This window comes from Coturnix japonica, chromosome 2 (assembly GCF_001577835.2).
Source record: "Coturnix japonica isolate 7356 chromosome 2, Coturnix japonica 2.1, whole genome shotgun sequence".
Taxonomy (NCBI): domain Eukaryota; kingdom Metazoa; phylum Chordata; class Aves; order Galliformes; family Phasianidae; genus Coturnix; species Coturnix japonica.
The window spans coordinates 102660084-102683309 of NC_029517.1; the positions used below are offsets into that span (position 1 = coordinate 102660084).

A 23226-nucleotide genomic window follows, 5' to 3' on the forward strand; every position below is an offset into this window, starting at 1 on the left:
AAACACTTTCTCTAAGTGCCTGAATGCTTGTGAGAAGTCACCTGATTTACGCGTACTTTGTTGGAGAGGGAAAATAAATAAATAATAATAAAGTGAGGTACTGACACATTGTCCATCTGTTTAAAATATATATATATATATATAAATATATATTTTCAAAGGAAAACGTGCATATTTTTACCTACTTTCCTTTGGCCCCCAGGAGCCCTGAGCCTCTCTCAGATCGGCTGTGCGCCTCAGCACCTGCACCGGGATGAGGAAGGGCTCAGAGTGACTCCCCCACCCCGAACAATGGCCCTAAGCTCCTTCGGCTGTCGGACGGACGGGCGGCTGGTTGTGGGGCGGCTGGTTGTGGGGCAGACTCCTCCCCGGTTGCTCCCCGCCCGCCTCAGCCGCCCAAGTCCCATGAACTTTCTCCGGGTACCCCGCAACAAGCGGCCCGCAGCCGCGCTCCTCGGCCACCCATCACGGGTTCCGTCCCCACTCGTGTCCGCGGGACGCCCCGAAGGGGGAGCAGCCCACTCCTTTCATAGCCCACTCCCCTCATATTCCTCGCCCGCCCTCCGCCGCTCCCCATCCCCGCAGCACGCCCCGCCTGGCCCGCCCCGCTCCGCACACGCCCACCCCCGGCCCCTTCCCCAGATCCGGGCTGAGTCCCCGCCGTCGGTTTGCGCTCCGCGGGGCCGCTGCCCCTCCGACAAAGGAGGTGGGGAAGCAGAGGCGGGAGGACGGCGAAGAGGAGGGGAGTGGGACGCGTCCGCTCCGTCCGGATGCGGTGAGCCCCCGCATCGCCCGGCAGCGCGGAGGGAAGCCGAGGAGCAGCCGCGGCGCTCCGCCACCATGGGCTGCTGCACGGGGCGCTGCACGCTCATCTTCCTCTGCTCGCTGCAGCTGGTGAGTGTGGGCACGGCTGGGGGCGGGGGGGGGAGCGCAAGTTCTGCGATACGGGGCCGGAGCGGTTGCGGTACGGGCAGGGAGCGCGGGGCCGGGGGAGCATCGTGACCATCCTCCGCTGTTCTCCTTCTTCGCCTCCCCGAGAGCCCCCGGCACGACCTCTCCTGCACTTTCCTCGTGTTCCTTTTCTCTGCTTCAGCGTTCCAGAGCGGGTAATTGAGATGGGGAGGACGCGTCTCCCTTTGTTTACTGAAGTTGGCGTATTTGTTTCGGAGAACAGAGTTGTCACAGGAGCGAAGCGGCCCCGATTAGCGCTCACCCTTCCCCCGGCTCGTTAACGGGGCGATAACATAACGCTCTGCCTTCGGCGGTTCGTCCTCAGTCCCGAGAGGATTTAAAAACATTTTTCTTGTGACTCGGAGTCATCGTTTTGCTACACAATCCCTCCTAAGAGGAGCGCTGTGCCGCGCTAGGAGAGCGGTGGGGTTGACCGCTTCCCCCCCCCCCTTTTAATTCCATTCTGGATTTCCCCAGCTATCTCTGGCAGCACTTTGCCGTGCCCTCTGCTTAAATCCAGCACAGACGAGTATTTCTCTTGACAACCCTCCTTAGTGTCGGGGCTTTGTGCCTGTGCCGACTGCTGTACCTCCATTGTGCTCAGTGCTCGGTACGGGATGGAGCTGAGCGGTGTAGGCACTTGGGTGGTACCCAAAGGCAGGGCAGGCGTGCCATTGTGCTTGTGCTGTGAGGAGAGCCGTGCTTCTGCCATTCGGGCTTTGTTTTTTTTCTTGTTCTGCATCAGTTTTACGGATGCTCCTATTGACTGCAGGAGAATCACTCCTGATTTACTTCAGCGCGTGTGGGAGGAGAGAGAAACCCTTTTTCTTCAGATATATCCCTCTACCGGTTATGAAGGTTATAATAACTGTATTTACTATTCTGGAGAATTACTTGGAGGCTATAAAAATTGAAGTAAAGTGTGAATAGCCACCATAATCTGCAGAGAAATGCATATAAAATCTTTCAGGAAAGGATTTGTGTTTTATAAGAGACCTATCAGATCATGTAACAACTTCCAAAAATGACTTTAATGTGCAGCTCTTTCTACTGTACTTACCTGCTTTATAACGTTCTGCTGTCATATCTGTATCTTTCAGGCGCTGATAAATGTCTGTGTGGTAAAATGCTTTCACTTTATTTCATTTTCATCTAAGGATAAGAGCTATGCTTTGGATGCAAGGTGTAATCTGGCAGATATGAACTTAGAGCTCAGGTGCTTACTGTGCCCTCTGTGGTGGCAGTGTTCAATGGATGCCTGGGGAAGTTGTCACCACGGGTGGTTTTAGAGCTTTTCTAACATCTCAGAGGTCACAAGTATAAAGTGTGCACAGCACAACCACATCCCCAGACGTTGGTGTCTTTAAGTCATGCTTGTGTTATCTTGCATCCAAATATGGGGCATGATGCTGGCTGTGGACAGCATTTAGATGAAATGTTACAGAAGCCAAAGCACTTTTACTGCTTATTCCTAAGGTTTTGGGAGTACAGGCGATTAAACAACTTGGGAAAAAACTTTAGAATCATAGAATGGCCTGGGTTGAAAAGGACCACAATGATCATCTTGTTTCAAGCCCCATCTATGTGCAGGGTTGTCAGCCACTACACCAGGCTGCCCAGAGCCACATCCAGCCTGGCCTTGAATGCCTCCAGGGATGGGGCATCCACAACCTCCTTGGGCAACCTGTTCCACTGCTTCACCCCCCTGAGTGAAAAACTTCCTCCTAATATCCAACTTAAACCTCCCCTGTCTCAGTTTAAAATCATTCCCACTTGTCCTGTCACTATCTACCCTTTAGGAAGAGAGGTGGGAATGCAAGTTAAATTGTTTGACCTTAGTCATATTCTGCTAGTGTTGGATAAGGGTCTGCGAGCAGTTCTGCCTGAACCTTAGGATAACCTTCAGATAACACCTGAGAAAACTGGACCTTATAAAATACTGTTGTTGACACCTTCTGTGGTAAACAGTCAGCCATACTATATAGGTGTGCTGTAATACACTGTGTAAGTTCTTTTTTGATATAAAATCATATAAAGTAAAAAGCCAAATTCCTGTAAATACATTCATTCCCAAGGTTTGGTTCTTGTTTGAAAACAATATGCAGTGTGTTATGATCTTTATAGCATCTTCATTCACTGAAACTGGCTTCCTCTCTGACTTTTGTTTGGTGTGTATGTTTGCATGCTGCTGGGATGAGGAAATACAAGGTGGGGAGAACAACAGTTGCTGTGTGGTGATCTATAAGATATCCAGACCCTTAACAATAACCTGTATAAACTTCAAGAAGATTTTCTTGTACTTTTTCAATGCTGTTGGTCTGTCAGCAATTTTGACATAAAATGAAAATAGTTTTCAGTCGTGTTTTGGTTCATGAAAACGTCTGTTGCTGATTGACAACTTTTCTATTTCATAACAAAGTACATCTCAGTATTGAATCCAGTAATCCCATGATCATTCTGCGTGTAGTCTCATACCGTATGTGTGCATCACCATCACTGTGTGTGACGCGGGATTCTGGAGATAATCACATAGGTGGTCAGCTGGGTGGCACTAGTGCTGAAAGAGCTGCTAAAAACGTGCTGTCCTGAGCAATTTCCATATACCTCTGTAGGATTTTTCTGCTTCTGGAAGCTGGGGGTAATTTGCCTAAGAACAGTGTTGTGCTCCTTGCTTTTAAACCCCGTGATCTCTGTCACTGTTCAAAGTGAAGCATTGTAATATACCATTTCCAAAGTTGTCAGGCTAATAACTCAGAAGTGTGTGCGTATCTTAATGACAGATTTATGCATAAAAAGATGATTAGGAGCTATGCATACGTCTGGAAAATATATCATATGGATATACGAGTCCTTTGGATTGCAGCCATAATTCTCACTAGTGCCACCAGAAGTCACAGACATTGGCCTCCTCTGTAGTAGAAAATCAAAGCAGCTGCCAGGGATGGTGTCTGCGCTAGCGTAACCGCTATGCCAGAGAAAACTACAACAGGAAAATGCATAAAAAATAAAGCAAATAAAAAAATTAAATTCTGGATGGGGGTAAATTTGCAAAGAATTGCAGACACATTTAGCTGTGTGAATCCAATTGATGTTAATATGTGTCACACAGTAGAAACCTTCACGCTGCTTTGAAAATGTGTTTCTGAGTAACTGCTGTTGGAGGATAATTTTGTTTTAACATTTACAGTAAGTGGAAGTTTGGAAGTTTTTGCTACCTAGGAGCATAAAGATAAGCATACACAAAGAACTATAAGTAGCAGAGATCGTGAATGAGATTTTCACAATAGTGAATGGAAGATAAACAGAAGGTGCTCCATCCCCTTTGCTGCTTTGAAAATCTCATTTCATGCCTTTTTCTTTGCTGCACTGAGTTCATTGTATAGATGCTGATTTAGCAGTCTATGTTCTGCCTAGCTGTTGGCACAGAGCTGTCTATCCCCTATTTAACCTGTTACTTTCCAAATAGTTTGTGTCAACAGACCCCATGGGGAAATGATTCTCATGGAAATAGAGCTTCTCTATATCAGTGTTTTGACCAAGTCACTGGCGACTGCAGTTGGTTGCTTTAACAGACTGCTTTTTCTGAGTATTTATGGTGGTGATTGCAATTAACATTAATTATAGAGATGCAGACAAATCCTTACCCTTGGAGCTGAGACTGTAAATTAGTCTGAATTAGACTAAATGTGACGTTTAACTACTTTTTACTATAAATAGTGGGATTTTAGTTATGTGAGGAAGTGAAAGATGCCTTGTACAGATTTTTGTCTCATTTGAAAATGATGTATTAAGCTGCAAACTAACTTCTATTAATATGCCTTTTCGCTATCTTACAGTTAGGCTGTCTGTGTTTGCTTATTAGAGCTGACAGCAGTTACTTAGTTAACTAACAGCTCACAGATTCAAGAGATTTGATAAATTGAGAAGGTAAAATCTCTGAACCGATAAATTGTAGCATCGTTTTATGTTGGTAAAAGAATCACTGGCCCATTGATCTGGAGATGAAGCATCTGTCCACTGATAAAGGCAGAGGCAGTGTGAGGGAGCAAGCACGGCCCTGAACAGTTTGCCGGTTGTGGGGTGGTTTCCTGCTGAGAAAACTGATGGGGGTATGGTATTTTGCTCAAATAACTCAAACAACATTCCCAAATCATGCAACTGTTGCTAGTGGCTGTGCCTAAGAGACTGATACGCTTGTTTTGCAGGTGTGTGAATGCCCTTAATGTTAACATTAGAAGTAATAGGCTGTGTCCAGGCAACTGCTTGAGTTACGCCTTAGTAAGCTGAAATCCAAAGTACGTGTTAGGTTGTATCTTTTTTTCAGGATCCCCATCAACAGGAATAAAAGAATAACAACTAGCAGTAAATGTTTTTCACTTTGTTTTCCAATTTTATATGATTGTTGAAAGATGCTTGTTATTAAAACAAATTTTTAGTGCATCAGCGCTGCACGTTTAACCTCTCCACACATCAGCAATTCAGCCTTAGCAGTGAAATTCCCTTCTTGTAAAGCTGTGTGCTATACTTCTTTCACTTCAGTCATCCAAAGTTGGGAACTCAGGATTTCAGGAAGTCTGGACTTGCAGAGCTATCTGAAAGTTCTGAACTGGTGAGTCTGCTATAGAAGCCATGCCACAGTTTCTTTGGTTTTGGCTTTATTCACCACAGTGGGCTACTTTGCTACGGTTCCTTGCTGCTCTGTGATTGACTGTCTACTGTCAAGTAGAAATATAAAAAATATCTTCAACAGTTTTGAAATGTACGTTTTAAGGTTTTAAAGATAATAATGCAAATTAATTCACTGAAAGTTGTATATTACATAGCTCTCCTTCCTGTCTATAAGAACAGTAGGTTTTGGAAATATTTATTTTAAGAGTATTGGAGGATGGATTTCATCTGTTACATTCTGCCACTATAAGATTTTTGAGACTGGGAAGCAAAGGTTGAGTTTTTGAAAATCATTAAAATTCAGAAGGGTTGCACTGTTGGATCCAAACTGAGTTTGAGTAGTTCTTGCAGATCTTCAACACAGAATAGTTTTGTGCTTCTCTGAGATGGACTGCAACAGCAATTGTTTGGATGTTGTTAAAATCTTGCTGTGTTTTTTGAGGTCTTAATCTGAAACAGAAACTTGTTTGACTAGACAATTTTAAATCATGTTTTTCAATATGTATGTTCTTTACATGCATTTGGATGTGTAAAGCGGATCCTCTCAGTTTGGGGACCAATCTGGTAAGTTAGTAATAAGTAGTCAAACCACAGTTCTTCTATTTTTCAGAAAAAGGTTCTTAGCTTCTCTGTGATATCCAAATTATTCTTACATACAGATAAAATAATTTAATTGATTAGGTGAGCAAAGAATCCAAAAAGTTGCAGATGACTGGCCCTGGTATTGCACAGGAAAAGCTAGTGGAGATTCTATGCTTCACTTGAGTAGGACCAGCATCAGTTCACGTGTTCAGTACAGATGCTGTTAAGGTAGTTGCTTATTAGATTTGCATAGTGGAAGGAGAGAGAACATATCCAAGAGTAAATTCTGATTAAATATTGGGGGAAAATAAGTCATAGTGAGAGCACTCACTGGAGCATGTTTTACAGGAAAGCTGTTGAGTCTCCACCACTGACTAATTTTAAAACCCCTATGAATATAGCTCTGAAAAAATTTGTTCTAACATTGAAGTGTATCTGATGTGTTGGGCCCTGCCATGAGTAAGAGCTTTACCGCGTAACTTTAGATTATCTCATGACTCTAAAGTTTTGCCGAAGCATAACAAATAGGGACATTCAAGCCTCTGTAAGGAAGATATTTAAAATACACAGTAATTCAGGCTGTTTTAAGATAATTGGCTTCTTAATTCGTTGTGGGTATAATACTATGGAAATAGGCTTGAAAAAGCAATAACTATTCTAGTATTCAATTGAATTTCTGAATACCCAAATTCAGTGTTAAATTAAATGACAAGTACCTATGATGACTTTGTTATTTATAATTTCTGAAAGAATATTTCTGTGATACAGCATAGTGTGTCAGATCTTTTGAGCTTATTTGTATTGAAGCAAAATATATTTTATCCATTCAATCCTGTAATTAATTGCTAAGCAAAACTGCTGACATTTTGGGGCAGAAGGCCTGTTATTGTCATCTGTAAGGGGAAATGAACTACATATTTTTGGTTGTAGATGAGTAATACAAAGAAGCAGTAATGACTGACTGTGTAGTTCAAGAGACTGATAATATGATACAGAGTTTTTCACCTCTAGGTCATGTTTTGAAATCCACTGCAAGTCAAATAAGGGCAAAAGTCATTATAGCTTATATGAAATGTTGACTGTCTCAGTAAGATGTCAATATCACTCTCACGTGAGTCCTAATTTTCATTTATTGAGGGTTTATTAGGAAGATCAAGGAGGTGGCCATGGCCATGGATTTTGAAGACCAAAGTGATTTTTTTTGCCTATATTTTCTTCAGGTCATAATTTGAGTGGTGCTAGCAAGACAGAATAATGAGGTTTGCAATGCCTTTGCTAGTACTGGAAGTGGTATCTTAGTTTGGAATGCAAGCACAGGGAGGCATTTATAAACTTGATGTCACATTAAATCAAAATGAAAAATAATGGTTTAAAAAATGCATTGATTTTATATGAATTTCACCTGTTTCATGGGTAAGGAAGAGAATATTTCTTTTTATTTAGTATGTTTTGCCTTAAAAATAAAATTCAGGCAATAGCAAGTGGAAAATTTCTCACTTTGAATCTTGAAGCCACTTGAATTAATCCAAAATGAGTCATTTTTCTCTTCATCTATCATATAACGATAGAATGGCTTGGGTTGGAAGGGACCTCAAGGATCATCAAGTTCCAACCACTCTGCCACATGTAGGGTTTCCAACCTCCAGATCTGGTACTAGAGCAGGCTGCTCAGAGCCCCATCCAACCTGGCCTTCAATGCCTTCAGTAATGGAGCATTCACAGATCTCTGGGCAATCTGTTCCAGCACCTTACAATCCTCTCAGTGAAAAGATTCCCCCTGATCTAGACCTTCCCTCCTTTAGTTTAAAACCATTTCCCCTTATCCTATAATTATCTACTCATGTAAAAAAATCATTTCCCTCCTGTTTATAATCTTTATTTAAATATTGAAAAGCAACAATTAGATCTCATTGCAGTCTTCTCCATAATGAACGAGCCCAACTCCTTCAATCTGTCTTCACAGGAGAGGTGTATCAGCCCTCTGATCATCTTCATGGCCTTCCTCTGAGCCCTTTTCCTAGATCTCTACAGCTTCCTAGTTTGGGGGCACCTGATCTGGATGCGGTACTCCAGACTGGGCTTGACAAGGGCAGAGTAGAGAGGGACAATCCTTTCCCTTTCTCTGCTGGCCACCCCTCTTTCTGATGCAGCCCAGGATACTGTTGGCCTTCTGGGCTATAAGTGTACACTCAGCAGCACTGCTCTCAAGGAGTTCTTCTCCCAGTGTGTATACATATCTGGGATTACTCTGACCCAAGTGCAAAACTTTGCACTTTGCTTTGTTGAACCTCATTAAGTTCACATGGGCCCACCTTTCAAGTTTATCAAGGTCCCTCTGGATGGCATCCCTTCCTTCTGCTGTATCAACTGCAGGACAAAGAGTCATTGACCACAGCTCTCTGGCTATGACCTTCCAACCAGTTCCTTATCCACTGAATAGTCTACCCTTCAATTTAGAGATAAGAGTGTGATGGGAAACCACATCAGAAGCCTTGCAGAAGTTCAAGTAGATTATATCAGCTTGTTTTGCCTTTGTCCACTGATGCTGGTCACTCCATCATAGAAGGCCATCAGATTGATCAAGCATAACATTCCCTTGGTGAAGCCACGCTGTCTGTCTCAGATCACCTGCTCATCCCTCATGTGCCTTAGCATGTCTCCTAGGATGATCTGTTCCATGTTCTTCCAAGGCACATAGATGAGGCTGGCTGGCCTGTAGTTCCCTGGCTCTTCCTTCCTGCCTTTCTTGTTAACGGGAATGATGTTTCCCTTTTGCAATCAGTGGGGACTTCACCTACAGACACAGCTTTTCAAATATGATGGAGAGTGGCCCATAAACCAAATCAGCCAGCTTCCTTACAACCCTCAGACGCACTCTTTCTGACCTCATAGACCTATACACATCCAGTCTCCTGAGGAAGTCTTGGACTTGCTCTGACCTTACAGTGTGGGGGGAGTTTGCTCTCCTAGTTCACCGGGATGTGAGAATCCTGGCTGACAGTGAAGACTGAGGCAAAGAACTCACTGAGTACCTCAGCCTTCTCCATATCTGTTGTAGTCAGTTCTCAGCAAGAACAGTTAATGTGAGTCTTCCTAAAGGGTGTGCCAGTAGGTTTTTGACAGTACACTGTTATACTCAGTGAGACTTGCTGTTCCCTGACAGAGAAGTGCCAGTAAGTTTATTTTATTATTATTGTTTTTCTGAATGTGTGACCAGTGAAACTTCGGTGATCTCATCCAGGATCTGTGCCCTTAGTGGGTCTGTAAGCTGGATTTAATCACTATTCTCTGATCTTAGGAACATACAGAATGCTTAAGATCCTGGTAATAAAAATATAGTAGATTTTATTTTACTCCTTTTATTTTTTACTGTACTTCCTTATCATCTTGCATTTTTTCAAATACTGTCATAACTTGCATGTAATCCCAGCTCAGATGGATTTTTTTAATGCTGTGGTGATCTGGGACTTGTTCTTACAAGTTGCTGTATGCCCTCCAGCTCTCATTAAATTCCCTGAAAGTCATTCTTGTACATATTGGCTCTTCATAATGATAAGTTCAAGCAAAAGCAGCAGCAAACCCCTTCCAACTATCAAGTGCCAGCAATGCAGTAAAATGAGAGTAAAAAGAAAAGTTTTCTACTTAATAAAATATATGGTCTCATCCAGAAAATTATCCCTTATTGAAGTTGACACTAGGTAGTAAAATGGAAAATGGTGATGAGAAAGTGATTGGAAAACAATTACTTATTTTGAGTGTGACTGTCTTTTTGAACATGCACAGGATTTTTTGTTTTATTAGTACCAAATTTTTTAGCTGAAGGTGAGTATAAACATATATGAAGAACATATGTTTGAGAATGAGCCAGATAGAACTTTCCTTAGAAGAGTTCTGACGCACACCAAAGAAGCTACAGATAAAGGAAAGGAGGAAGAATAACTTGGAGGTGAACCACGAACAGAAAGTTCCTAATATGTTTTTATGGCGAGGGAGATTCTCGTCGCAGGGTAAGCACTGTAGAAAAGTTCATTAAAAACCAGGTGAGATGTTAGAGCCCTCATCTATGCACAGACTGTAGTTAACCCTGTGTGTGGGAGGAATTCTTTTCTAAGGTTTCACCAAAAACAAGATCTTAAGAAAATAACTTATATCTTATCTAACGTGCATCAAGGTGAGCGTGTTTAGATTCTAACTGGAACAGAAATCTTGCTGCTCCCACAGATTGTCTGAATAATTTACATCATAAAAACCTCAAAAGCCTCTCTGTCCTCTAATGTAGATAAAGATATTCTGCTTAGTGAACTGAAGGACGGTCTACTCGTGATCCCTACAGGTGCTGAAGATTATTTAATCAATCTATAATCAGTCAGCTGTACATTTTAAGGTACCTGTTTCAGTGTATCTATTAATGTGCATGTTCAGAATGCATTTAAAAATTTCCACGTTTGGAAGCAATTCTGGGTGTTTTCAGTTGATTCTTATGTTGCTGAAAGTTGCTGATTTGTTCTCAGCTTCATCTTCTGATAAATTGTTTCTGTCCTCATCACCGTAAAATGCTCCAGCTGTGAAATGATAAAAGTATAATACTATTTCCATTCTGCCTCAGTCTGCTCCTCTTTTTTACTGAGTGAGGCCATTGGCTCTCAGCTTTTTTCCCAGCAACTTCAGAGCAAGTTCCAAGCTTTAATCTTCACCAGCTTTGTTAAAGTAGGATTCAGGTGCTGCTCAACCCAGCCAGTGACTAGTGGGTCAAATTGACCCAGTAAACATCTGAATTAAGGTTCTGCTCATCCTGAAAATATTATTCACGTCTGTACTTATGTTGTCCCATAACAATACCCTGAGCTAAAAATACAGTCATTCTAGAGAAATGAAAGTGTCAAAGGTGTTAGCAATTGCAAACAACAGATGGAATTGCTCAGTTAAAATAATAAATTAATACTGTTGAGTAACATACTGTCATAAACAAGAATAAATCTCCTGTTTAGAGGATCCAAACATCTATTTCTCTCTCTTCCACCACTAGAAAAATTAAATATGTACAGAAATTATATGGTACTATGATCCATTTCCCCTCACTTGTAGAAAAACCAAGCACAGGGTTTTTATAGAGTGAATCACACCCATACAACATGAATAGGATTTCATATAATGTATACCACATTGTTGTGGTAGTTGTGGTTCTTCGCCTTGTGTTGATTGCACAGCATTAGAAAAAGGGGTGGTTAGTTTAGAGAAGGTGGTAATATGAGCAGTGGATAAGGGGTTTCACAGAATAACTGAGCTAGTATTGTAATATACTGCAGTGATGCAGTCTGAGAACTTGTGGTGAGAGCACTGGAATGCAAGAAGTCCTTCCTAGTCTGTATTTATGATGGCAGATTAGACATATGATTGGTTGTAGCCTAAATACAAACTTCATTCAAATATCACAAAAGTGTTTAAGTGAATTGAAGTATTATAGATGCCTTGAATAGCTTTCAATGGTCTAATGTGTAATTTAATCATACTGGTTTGATGAAAGACAGAGCTGACCAACTTGTACCAAAATTAACCACAAAGTACTAATGTTGATTTAAATTGCCCTAGCATTTTTTTTTTTCTTTTTTTCTTTTTTTTTTTTTTTCTTCTTTAAAAAGCATTTTGCATGATGGCTGGAAAGTAATGCTACCTGTAGCCTCTTCTAGTCATAGTTAGCAAGGTTGTGTTCCTTAGAGAGAGTGTGCAAAAGAATGATCTGTAATAGTTTCGTTGTGTTTTTTCATCTGTGAAAAGTTCCAAGTTTTGGTGGTCAGCCTGCTTCTGCAGAACCTCATGGCCGAAAGACTGTTTAGGTTAATCCAAGGTCTCACCGAGTAACAGAGATTCTGTTCCACATGAATCTCAGTTTTCTGTGAGATTTGGGTTTCTAGGACAGTTTGTGCACATGCCAGATGTGCCAGAGTTCTTTGATTCTGCTAAGGTTTCACCCTGTTCGTTCAGCTGTTGAGAAATGGAAATAATTAATGCTCCAAGTCCAGTAATGAGTTAGTACTCTTAAAAATCATGGGAAGCACAATGAAACTGAGATTGCCTCAAGATTAGGATGTGTGTCTATTGCCTCTGGATTAGCATATGCNATTTTGCCTAAAGAACACACAGACCAAAACAGGTAGTGAGCTAGGAAAAGGAAGCAGGCAAATGTTTGCTTTAGGCCCTACAGAAAGTCTCTCACATCCTAGTTCATGCAGTTTTTCCACTTGGTGTTTGCTTGTATTTCTGCATATAGTTACCATAATTTGCTTTTTGTATTGGCCACAAGTGGCTATAAATGTATTAACATTTTAATAGAAAAATTTGGTATATTTGGGTAGGCACATACTTTGGAGAATCCATTTCTTTTTAATTGCATGCTGTTTGCAAAGTAGTTTAGAAGTGCTAAAATTCACTGCAAGGACAAAAATATCTACAGCTTCTCTTTTGGAAAGATTATTTCTAAGTGTTGACAGATTTGAGTCCTTGAATTCTCTCCTGCAGAATGAGACATGCAGATATCTACACCCGTACTGACTACGCATTTAGCTGGAGATTCTGTCCTGGACACAGGCTGTTTAGGAAGGCAAGAGTCAGGCTCTTAAAGTATCTGGAGATCAAAGGAATAAGGAGATGACCCCAAAATGCTGAAACTGACCATCTGCATGCGGAGAAAGGACAATTGTGAGGAAGGGAAAAGTTTTATTTTCTTTTTGCTGCTAGATTCAAGCACTGTTTAGTTTGCACAAGAACTAGGAATTCACGGTTTTCTCAGTCTATCACCTTTGTCAACTAATCTGCTTGCTTTAATTTTTGTAACTGGAATTGTCTAAGATATTATAGCATATTAATTGCAATGGGAAGAAGAAATGTTTATCACTTGTGTGGTAAACCTTGACTTCTGCACGTCCCATTTTCTCTGAATGATAAAAGCACATCTGATGATGGATAGCAACTCTGCAGGTAAAAGGGTGATTTTCAGAACAGCCCATACAAGATCAATTCCCTTTTTCCAAAAACAAAGCAATATATTACATTGGTGTTTAAGGGATAATTACTTTGTCTTTGAAGAACATAAAATATCAGAAACCTCCCAGATTGATTGTGCCAAGTAAGGAGCATCTCCTTTGCAGGAGTGAACAACATTATCTCCTGCTGAGAGTGGCAGGAACTATGGATGCTGACTGCCTTGCAGTCCAGCATTGCTACTGTGGGGGACTGAGTTGTAACCAAGGCAGCTGTGCCATTGGCTGGGCTCTATGACTACAGGCACTATTAGAGAGTGCCATTAGATGAAGTCATTAAGCCATTAGGAAGCCTGCAAAAATTCGTAGACTTTTGTAATCTAAACAGCATTGTGGTTAAGTATATACCCACTGAACATCCTCAAGGGAAGATTTCTTTCGCATGTACTGACTCTGTCAGTGTTACCAGCCAGCATTTCACTAGCATGAGATTTAAGCTCTGTAACATTTCATGGATCCCTACATCATGCGGAGCTGTGCTGGTCATCTATTATTAACATGATGGCACTTTTTGCTAGACTAGAAGTATCTTATCCACTTTCTTATTAAGTCTTCCATTACTTTAAGATGCTTTCAAGGTCTCTTCCATTCTCATCTTATTAGTCAGGAACAAAGGCTTTTCAGATTTCAGAAGCTAATATATGCTGATATCTGGATAGGCAAGCAAATACCTCAGTTTTTGAGGTCATTTTATAATTTAATCACGTCTTCAAGCCTCATACACAGTCTTTATAAAATTCCTCTTGGTGTCCTATCTGAATGCTTATTAACATGCATTTATAGTTTTGCATTAGAAACCCTGGCTCTGTGTGGAAAAATGAGACTTTCTCTGGTTCCCATCACTAGATACTCTTTTGCACATATACAGAATTTGAAGAACTTAGAAAAAAGTTGGAGGCAACATTGTGCTTGCTTACACAAATTGGTGGAGACAGTTGCATGTTCATTCTGCTTTAAAATGGCCAGAGGCAAGGCAGTTTACATCTGGGAACCATGGAGTTAGCTTGGTGTGGTGTCGTGGTCAATAACCCTGCTGAGAGTAACATAGCTCAGGCACAGGGCTGTGCTAATGCATCCACAGAGCTTCTGTTTGAAGATGGACTGTGCCTGGACTGATTGGATTACAGTCAGAGCAACCAGACCCACTGTTGTAGAGAGATGTGTCTCAGTAAAATTAACGTTGTTAGATATGGGTTCTCTCTGTTATCTAAACAGTTGTTATTACATGAGTCTTTACCTATTAACATTGAAGTATTTTATGCTAATTCTTACTAAAAAAATCAGAGTGAGATGTGCTGGGTTGTTCTTGTCACTGAACAACCTTAAGCAAACGTAATCCAGTGACTTCAGTCTGCTAGATCCTGAATCAGGCTGAGTAAACCATCCAAATCAGAGAGCAGAAAGTTACTGATTAGCATACAGAAAAAATAAACAACAAATAATTAAAGAAACTTGAAGTATATTGAAACTGAATGGTTATACCAAATGTATTTATTTAAATCTATTGTATAGTTCCTGCAAGCAAAGAAACTTGATTTAGTCCTTAATAACTTGGTTGAAACAAAGGGGCAGGTTCTGTTGTAATGTCTGATTTGTTGCCTATTACTGCCATTGCACTGTGTAGAAGACCTTGCTGGAGGCCATATGGAAGCTGAGTCAAAGCCAGGAAAAAAAACAAAACATGACTCGCAGGCTCATGGCTGAAACACAAGATGACCATTTGTCTATGTTTTTCTTATCTGGTGCTTTCAAACTCTCAGAAAAATTAGACTTGAGGTTGAAGTATTCATACTTTTTTGTAGAACAAAGATGGATCTTTTCTTTGGGAAAGTTTGGTTGTACCATGCTTATCTGTTTTTAAGCAGCAAGATAAATGGTGATAATAGTGATAATACATCTCAACTCATGATCACCTGCTTTTTCTATTATTAAATTGTTCAAAACTCATTGACTGTGGCTCTCTAGCTTTTGTAAGTCCATTAATTTCAATGGAGCAATGGTCATACTTGCTGAATATCAATTTTAAGAGATGACAGCTGAGTGCTTGATGCTAAGCGCCCTTCCCAATTTTATGCTTTCAAATATTTTCTCTAGTTTTTAGAGAAATAAAAACACAGATATCTTCACCATTATTTTCCTTTGTGTGTGTATATGAGGAGTAGCTACTGTTAATGTTTCTACTTATGGACAAGTGAATCTGTTGTTGTTCAGATGAGCACTGTACGTCTTGCAAGACAAAGCCCATTTCAGGTGCATGGTGTTTACATACATCAAGAGGCCTGATGCAAGTAAGAATTACAAGAGTAACAGTTATCCAGTATTCTTCAATGGGTGAGTATTTATACACAAAGATTTATATGCCACAAGACTGAGGTATGGATTGATCAACATCACAGACAGTCTGCAACTCCAGTTTTGTCAAGCGTACATGTCTGTACTTACGGATGCCCACATTTTGGCCCTTCTCTCAATATTTGTTATAGTCCTCCTAGATTTGTTTCCACAGTACCACATTTACACTCATGGAGTCAAGATTCTGTTGTTAAAAAAAATATTTATATATATGGGCTCATCATAGGAAACTGAAGTGCATGGATGGGGGAAATTGCCATATCTTTGTATTTCAAAATTTCTCTCTCTCTTTTTTTTTTTTTCCTATTAAACAAACAAAAGTACAGAAAGCTAAAGGTGTGAACCAAAACCTCTTGAAAGTCAGTTGAACAGATCTCATTTATTTCAGTTTTTGTTTGGTTCAGCCTCAAATGCTTTTTTCAGCAATGCTTTTCTTTTTTCTTTTTTTTTTTCCCCCCTCCAGATACTTAATTATTTTGCATTTAGCTCTCTTACTTTGCTAGGCAGAAACTCCTCTGTATCTGGAATTCTTGTCTCAAGACCTTTCATAGGTGCTGGGAGGGGCACATTATAGGCGCAGTGTTAACTTTTCAGCAGAGAGAAAGAGATGTGACCTGAACCTGCATTTCAGGTCTGGAACCAAGACGTCCCGCAGCAGCCATGATAAACAGGCGTGACACATGCCAAAAGGATTTTATTTTATTTTTTCTGCAGGATGTTATACCACCTCTTCAAATGTTACGTTAATCTAAGACATCTCTTGTCTACTGCTGCAGCTTTGTCCATATCAAGGACTTTGCTATCCTAGGGCAGCTACCTGGGGAGCTGAAGTTTTCTTGCCCTGAGCTAATAAAAATACAGAGCAGTTACTGTACAACTTTATGATGTAAAGTAGATTGTACATGAAAAAGTGAGCAACATGGTAGTCAGCTGCTGTCAGCCCTGGTTGTTCTTGTTGATGTGTGTTTTGTTTTTTACCAACTGGCCCAAATTATTGTAGGGATGTGGTTCCCAATCTGAAGTCAGTCCTCTGGATAAGACCTTTCCAGTGAGTGTAGCAGTGTAGACAGACTTCCTCTCTTTCTTTCTGTATTTCTCTTTTTTTTTTAGAAACCAATATTTTTGTTGTTATCTATGCACATATATGACAAAAAAAAAAAAAGTGGTTTGCACAGTAAAACCAAAATATTCCAGTCTTATTCAAGTATAATATCATGTGAATAATATGATTTGATAAATATCACATAATTGTACACGTTTTTTGTTTTTTTTTGTTTTTTTTTTTTGTTTTTTTTTCTTTCTTTTTCTTAAAGTATCCTTTTGATTAAACCTCTGTGCTTCTTTAAATATTTCTGCCTGATTTTCACAGAGGAAAAGCTTGTTTCTTTTCCCATTTTATTCTCTTTTCTTTTTAAGACTGGTGAAGGCAGGTTTATGCTTACAAATAGGATTTATAGTAAAGATGTTATTTAACAGCTCTCCCTTAGTAGCTCACCAGTAATTTGATATATAAGGCACCTGGAAGAGGCTTTAGAAGAACAATGAAGTGGTTAATGAGGAAATTGATAGTGGAAAAGCCCACATATTTGAGGGGGGGGAAAGACTTGAGTGGCAATTTTGTCTTAAATACTCTTGAGTGTAATACATTTTTTTTCTTTGTCCTCATTTCTAAATATGTATTTTGGAACCCTTACAACTGATAGTGAATGTTTTGGTGGCTTTACAAAAGTCTGTGAAGTAAATCCTCAAGGAAGTATATTCTAAAGTAATTTTCAGAAGAGATGTTCCTTTCAGATGGGATTTATCCAGGAACATTACTGTTAAAATGCTATTATAATATAGGTAGGGGGGAAATGTGACAAGATGAATCTGTAATAGTTCCTAGCAGAAAATCTTGGTACTACCAGACTTAACATTTTCAGATATGTTGTTTTTTTCCCTAACTTCCAATCCTACTTTCTGAAAATTTGACTCCCACAGATATCCAGTTTGAGAACCACATTGCATATAACCATTACGATTTTCAGGTGACTCTAGGATTATTTTTTTTCTGCATTCTGAGCTCAGCCTCTTGTTGTTGCCTCCTACTGTTCGTAGTAATTTGAAGGCTTAAAGTTATCTTGAGTTTTCAAGTAATGGCTTATTTTTAATTATCAACATTACTTCATTTTCAGGTTGTGCTTGGTTCTTTACAAATAAATTTTCAAAAGATGGGTATCTTGTTAATGACTCTAGGGTCAGCGTGTCACCCAGCATCCACTCCCTGTGGACCTGACAAAACAGTGATGCTGTTTCAAGGAATGTCACAAACACCAGGTCAAATATACTTAAAGCTTTGGTTTCTTGATCATCAGAGGTTCTTAGGGGATCCTATTGCTTTCCTGGCTGGTGAAAAAACATTCACAAAGATAAATGATCAAAGGAACAAATGAATGCATGGTTGTTTTATTTATTTATTTATTTATTTTTAATTGTTATTATCCCAGAGATTTAGATCATTCTGTTCAGTCAGTGGAGTTCAAAGACCCTGGTTTCAGATCACTGAAAATTTACTACTTATATACAAGGAGAATCTCTTAGTTTGCACAGCATCTGGCCCCATGAAGCTGGAACATCAATACGCATCCATAATCAAATTCATGATATTTTAAACCTTCTGTAGATTACATCTTATGAAATATATAAACACGTAAGGTTCAGCCTATGAAATATATACATATATAAGATATATGGCTTAATAGCATGTTCTGTGTGAGCAAAATGAAGTCTAAGGATCAAATTTTATAGAAATCTCCATTAATACACTAGTTTAAGAAAATGCTACACCTATGTCTAACAGGCAATACAACATGCTGCCTTCTGTCTCCTTTTTAATGCAAACTATACAACTCTTGATGTCTTTGCTATTCAGGAAATTTTACTTATTCCTCTGCTATATATGATGGTATTATTTTTCTCAACCAAAAAAAACAAACAACCTTTCAGCCAAAATAAAAATGCCTTCAGTAAGGAAGTTGTGGCAGAAAACATTATCTTTCTACTTAGACATTCTGTCAGGATGCCTTGCTAAGAGTTGATAGGTCTTGAAGTACTTTCAGTCTCCTCTGAGGATGCCTAGCTGACTTCTGCTTTGAGTAAAGTGACACATTTCCCTCTGTTATCGTCTGATTTGAAGCTGTTGCCTTAATGTGTCATGACAGGTACAGTACAGGTGAAGAGCATGTAAAAGAGGGAAGGCAAAGCTACACAAAAATTACCAAGAAGCATTAAAAAGAACTGTGAAATTCAACATCTGAATTTATATGCAGAATGTTTCTAACTGAAAACTCAACTTCTCTTGTGGTATGAAAAATGCAATTTATGCAAAATTGCATTATTAAAAAGAAACTGCAGGCATTGCCGTAAAAAATATCAACACGCACAGAAAAATAGAAATATTTTAGGTGAATGTCTCAAAGTTGAGCAAGTTTCACTGTGAGAAGTGGGTGTTCTCTGTAAACAAACATTTTTCTCTTTGCTTTCTTCAGCTTAACTCACTGTGCAGTTGACCCATGGTACTGCCTGTTTCTAAAGGAACTGGTCCTGGAGGAATGATTTAGTTAATTTAGGAAAGCAACAGGACTAAGAATTTTCAGGCCTGGGCATTGTTTTGTTTCTGACAGGATCTGAATAGTTCATGGATTTTTACAGAATAGTTTTATTTACAGTTGAATCCATATTTTTGAATAAAACATCTTTTGGTGTAAATTTTCTATCAGATAATTAACATAAAACATTTAGATTGCATTACTACTGCTCTCCCCAACAACTGTCTAACAGTCAGTGCACACATCAGTATAAGCCTCTGAACAATGGCTTTCTTAGTATGAATGGGAAGTTTGAATATAAATTTTAGCTGTCACTGGATAGGCTTCTATTAGTTTGGTAGGTTCCATATTTGACATAAACATACAGAGAAAAGATTTCTGTACTGAAAAACAAACTCATATTTGACATTTCATGTAGACCAATGAACAAAATTCAATAGATACGTGCAGCTGAAATTAAATGGATGCGTCTGTATATCTAAGACCAAGATTTAAGCTATAAATAATTAAGTTTTACCAATTTTATTAGGGCTTTTTTTTAGTATAGAACTCTGAAAAGGATTGATAAGCAAATTGTGGATGCAACATAAGGGATAAATAGTGAAGCCACTTCATACTGAATGTATCAGTCTTATCATAAATTGTGTGGAGACTATCGTCTGGAGGAAAATTACAGTGGGCACCAGAAAAGCTGGCAACTGCATTTTCAAATTTATAGATGGAAATAAAAAGAAAGTAATTGTTGGAATTCTGTGTTGTGTGATATATTCTTGCATAGTCTTCTATTTTTGTGTGTGCAAAGGGATTAATTTATAAGTATATGTAAAAAGACAATTTTTGTGTGTTTGAGCTCATAAACAATTTTTTATATGCCTCTTATTTCATAATATTTCCTTTAAGACTTGCAAACATTTATTTTTAAGAGATTTCATAGATTATTCTCTACTATATGTGGCTCTTATTCTTCCTGTCTTCTATTAAATATAATGTGGAAGGTTAGATTTTTCAGTTACAGAACTAGCAGTGGGGTGTATTTCAGTCAGGACTGGATATAGTTTCTTTGATTGGAATGTGATTTACTAGGTTATGTATATTTTGTAAAATAAATTACGACAGCTAAGTGCAAAAATAGATATATTTTCTTCCTTCTATAAGCCTTTGATGTGGCTGTTTTGTCTACTGCCTTTCAGTAGATAGAAAATTTATGCCAACTTTTGCCAAATAGATGTTCAGATAGTATGTTATTAATGTGGCAGAAACTTGTTAAAATGTTTTCAGGCATCAGTTTCTTCCACAAGGTGTTCATGCTGACAGACATGCAAATGATCTGAAGTTTTGTTCTCTCAGAAGCCAGGACTGGTTTTTATTTCTGCACAAGTGAAATCATAGAGTCATAGAATCCTTAGAGTTGGAAGAGGCCTTTAAAAGTCTTCAAGTCCCACTCTCCTGCAATAAACAGGGACATTCACAGCTATACCAAGTTGCCCAGGGCCCAATCTAGTCTCCAGTAATGCAAATAAATATCAGTATTTATTGGTAAGGTGTTTGTTTGAGATATGTGATGGCAATGTGTCATGGTTTTGTAAGACACAATGGCTTCTTCCTTCTAACTTTAAAATCCACACCAAGAAAATCTCTAGCATTTTCCCCCATCACCTTGATAGGTGGATCAGCAGGTTTGGGTTTTGTTTTGTTTTGTTTTGTTTTTTACATCAAAGGTTTGTATGTCCTTTTTGAAGAGCATGGAAAGGAGTGGAGTGCATTTATGAAGCCGAAACTATTCTGAAAATGCCACATGAATTGGGTTACCCTTACCATGGTGTGATGGTATCTTTGCCTGAATTTTCATTTGCAGAATCTATGGAAGCCTGGGGAGTATAAATGCATGATGTACCCGTTCTGGTGAGAGAAAATTTGAATGAACTATGGCTTGGTGGTTTGGTCAAGCGTGAAGACAAAATGGATATAAAAGCTATGAATTTGCCTTACTGACCTGGCTTTTTTTGTAAATCGCTTGTACTTTGACATTCTCCAAACCCATTAGCTTATACACTTTTTTTTCTGGTTTACTTAGGGACATGCAAATAATGTTTTTCGAAATAGTTCTCGGGGCTGCACTTCAGGGAACACTTATGATAGATGCAAATCTACAGATAATTCCAGGATTTATTTTTTTGTTTGTTTGTTGTCAGAGAACAGGTTTATCCATGACTACACAGGCAATTTGGATAGTTCTTGTTTAGTGCCTTCTTGAACTTGAAGTAGCAAGTTGCTCCTGAAGTAGAACAGGAGAAGCAAGTCTTAGGTATTGACCTTGGATAATCATGTTCAAGGTAGTGAAACCAGAGCAAATCAGAAAAAGGAGTAGATTCAGTGTAATTGGTAGAAACTGGAAAATATGAACACTGAATTAAGATCTGGTAATGTTTTTCAGTGTGTTAAGTAGGTCTTCTCAAGTCTTACATTTGATTGGCAGTTGTGTAATAGGACCAGTACTGCATGTGAAGATCCAAGTGTGTAATGCAATGGCCAAGTTCTGATCATGGGCAAAAGAATTTGAATGAGTGGTTCTTGTGGTAATGACTGTCATCTTCTCTTACCAATTTCATTAATATGTATCTGATGTTTTTTGTATTCCTGTTACATTTCTATTTCAATATTATAATTATATAAGTAGTTTAAGAATTTTTCTTGATAATTTATAGATATGAGCACAGTTAAGTCAGCTCTAAGAAGGATTAGGTGTTTGCTCATGCAAAAGTAAGTATTTGATTTTCCTGTAGCGTTTCTTTAAGAATTATTTTAAGAATTGAAAATCAAAAACCAACTTTCCTTTTTATTTTTATTTATTTATTTATTTAATCAAATAAAATTTTTTAGGCTAGTGTATATTTGAATATTCCGTGTCTTCTGTGCTTCTCCAGTTACAGCTTTTTATTGCTTCTCACCAGCTATGACTTAGGCAGAAAGTAACTTATGATGCATTAGAGAGAATGGTATCTGCTAGTTCTGCTAGTTTGTTTTTCTTTTTCTTTCTTTTTTTTTTTTTTTTTCTTTAAACCACTGCATATGGACATCATCAGTATCCTTTTTTATGTATTTTTACTATCAGTTCAGAGAAGTGGAACAAATGTGAGCAAGAATAGATTTCATTTGCTATTCTTCTACAATTATCCTGTTAGTACTTTATTACTTACTGAGAACTATCTTGAAGTAACTGCATGGTTCTGCTTAAGAGCAAAGATCTGATTAATGGCAAGGTTTTGATCTTTTTTTTTGTATCTTTATTGGGGAATGCTAACTTCAAGCATAAATTATGCCATTACCTTACTTGGAGTTAAACATAAGGAGCATGGAAGATGCTTGCTCTTTGCAGGAGAGCTCATGACATTTCCTCATTAGACATACTTTCTTCCAGTGGCTGGAGGCACATTTTTCACATAGAGATCTCAATTTTTACATAACTATGCATTATTCAGGATTCGAATTTATGTTGTTATGTTTCAGGCACTTGGCTATTTGGAAACCAGTCATAATTATTTTTAAAGGTATCAGAGATATGTGATTATTTGCCTAAGTGAAAGATGATTATTTTCTTATTCTCTATTATCTTACTGATCATACAACTGTGACAAAGCAGTATGATGGACAGTGCGTTGTCCTTTCATTTTCCTGTCAAGCAGTGTCTGAACTTTTGTTTGCTGAGACAGAGGATGGCCTCAGGCAGCATCTACAGGCTCTTTGGGCAGGTTCTCCTTATACCTGCTCTAATGGTCATTTCCACTGAGGCATTCATTGTGACGAAGAGATACCAAGAATTGCATGGAAGTACTTTTATCTTGCTTTTTCTGAATGAGGTTGTTATCACTAGAAGCATTTCTAGAGGTATTTCATTGCAACTTATGCATTTCAGCAGCTGTTCAGTCAGTGCTTGAACCACAGGTGGTCTGATGTGCTCTGAAATGTAGACTTGTGTTCTTTCATCTCTGTCCTCAGCAAACTATGAATGAAATAGATATCCCCACTTTGCTATTCTCTTCTCCATTCGT

The 23226-nt window shown here is 38.9% G+C and overlaps 1 protein-coding gene across 3 annotated transcripts in view; it reads left to right on the forward strand.

The window, feature by feature from the left end:
• The first annotated feature begins 608 nt into the window (after positions 1 to 608).
• NKAIN3 (sodium/potassium transporting ATPase interacting 3) overlaps positions 609 to 23226 on the forward strand; it is a 321325-nt gene continuing 298707 nt past the window's right edge. For 2 of the 3 annotated variants that reach the window (XM_015855766.2, XM_032442741.1), the window contains exon 1: positions 609 to 894. In XM_015855766.2, the coding sequence (XP_015711252.2) occupies positions 841 to 894 (54 nt within the window). In that variant the 5' untranslated portion in view covers positions 609 to 840. The remainder of the gene's footprint in view (positions 895 to 23226) is intronic. The other variant, XM_032442740.1, reaches the window with a different exon arrangement.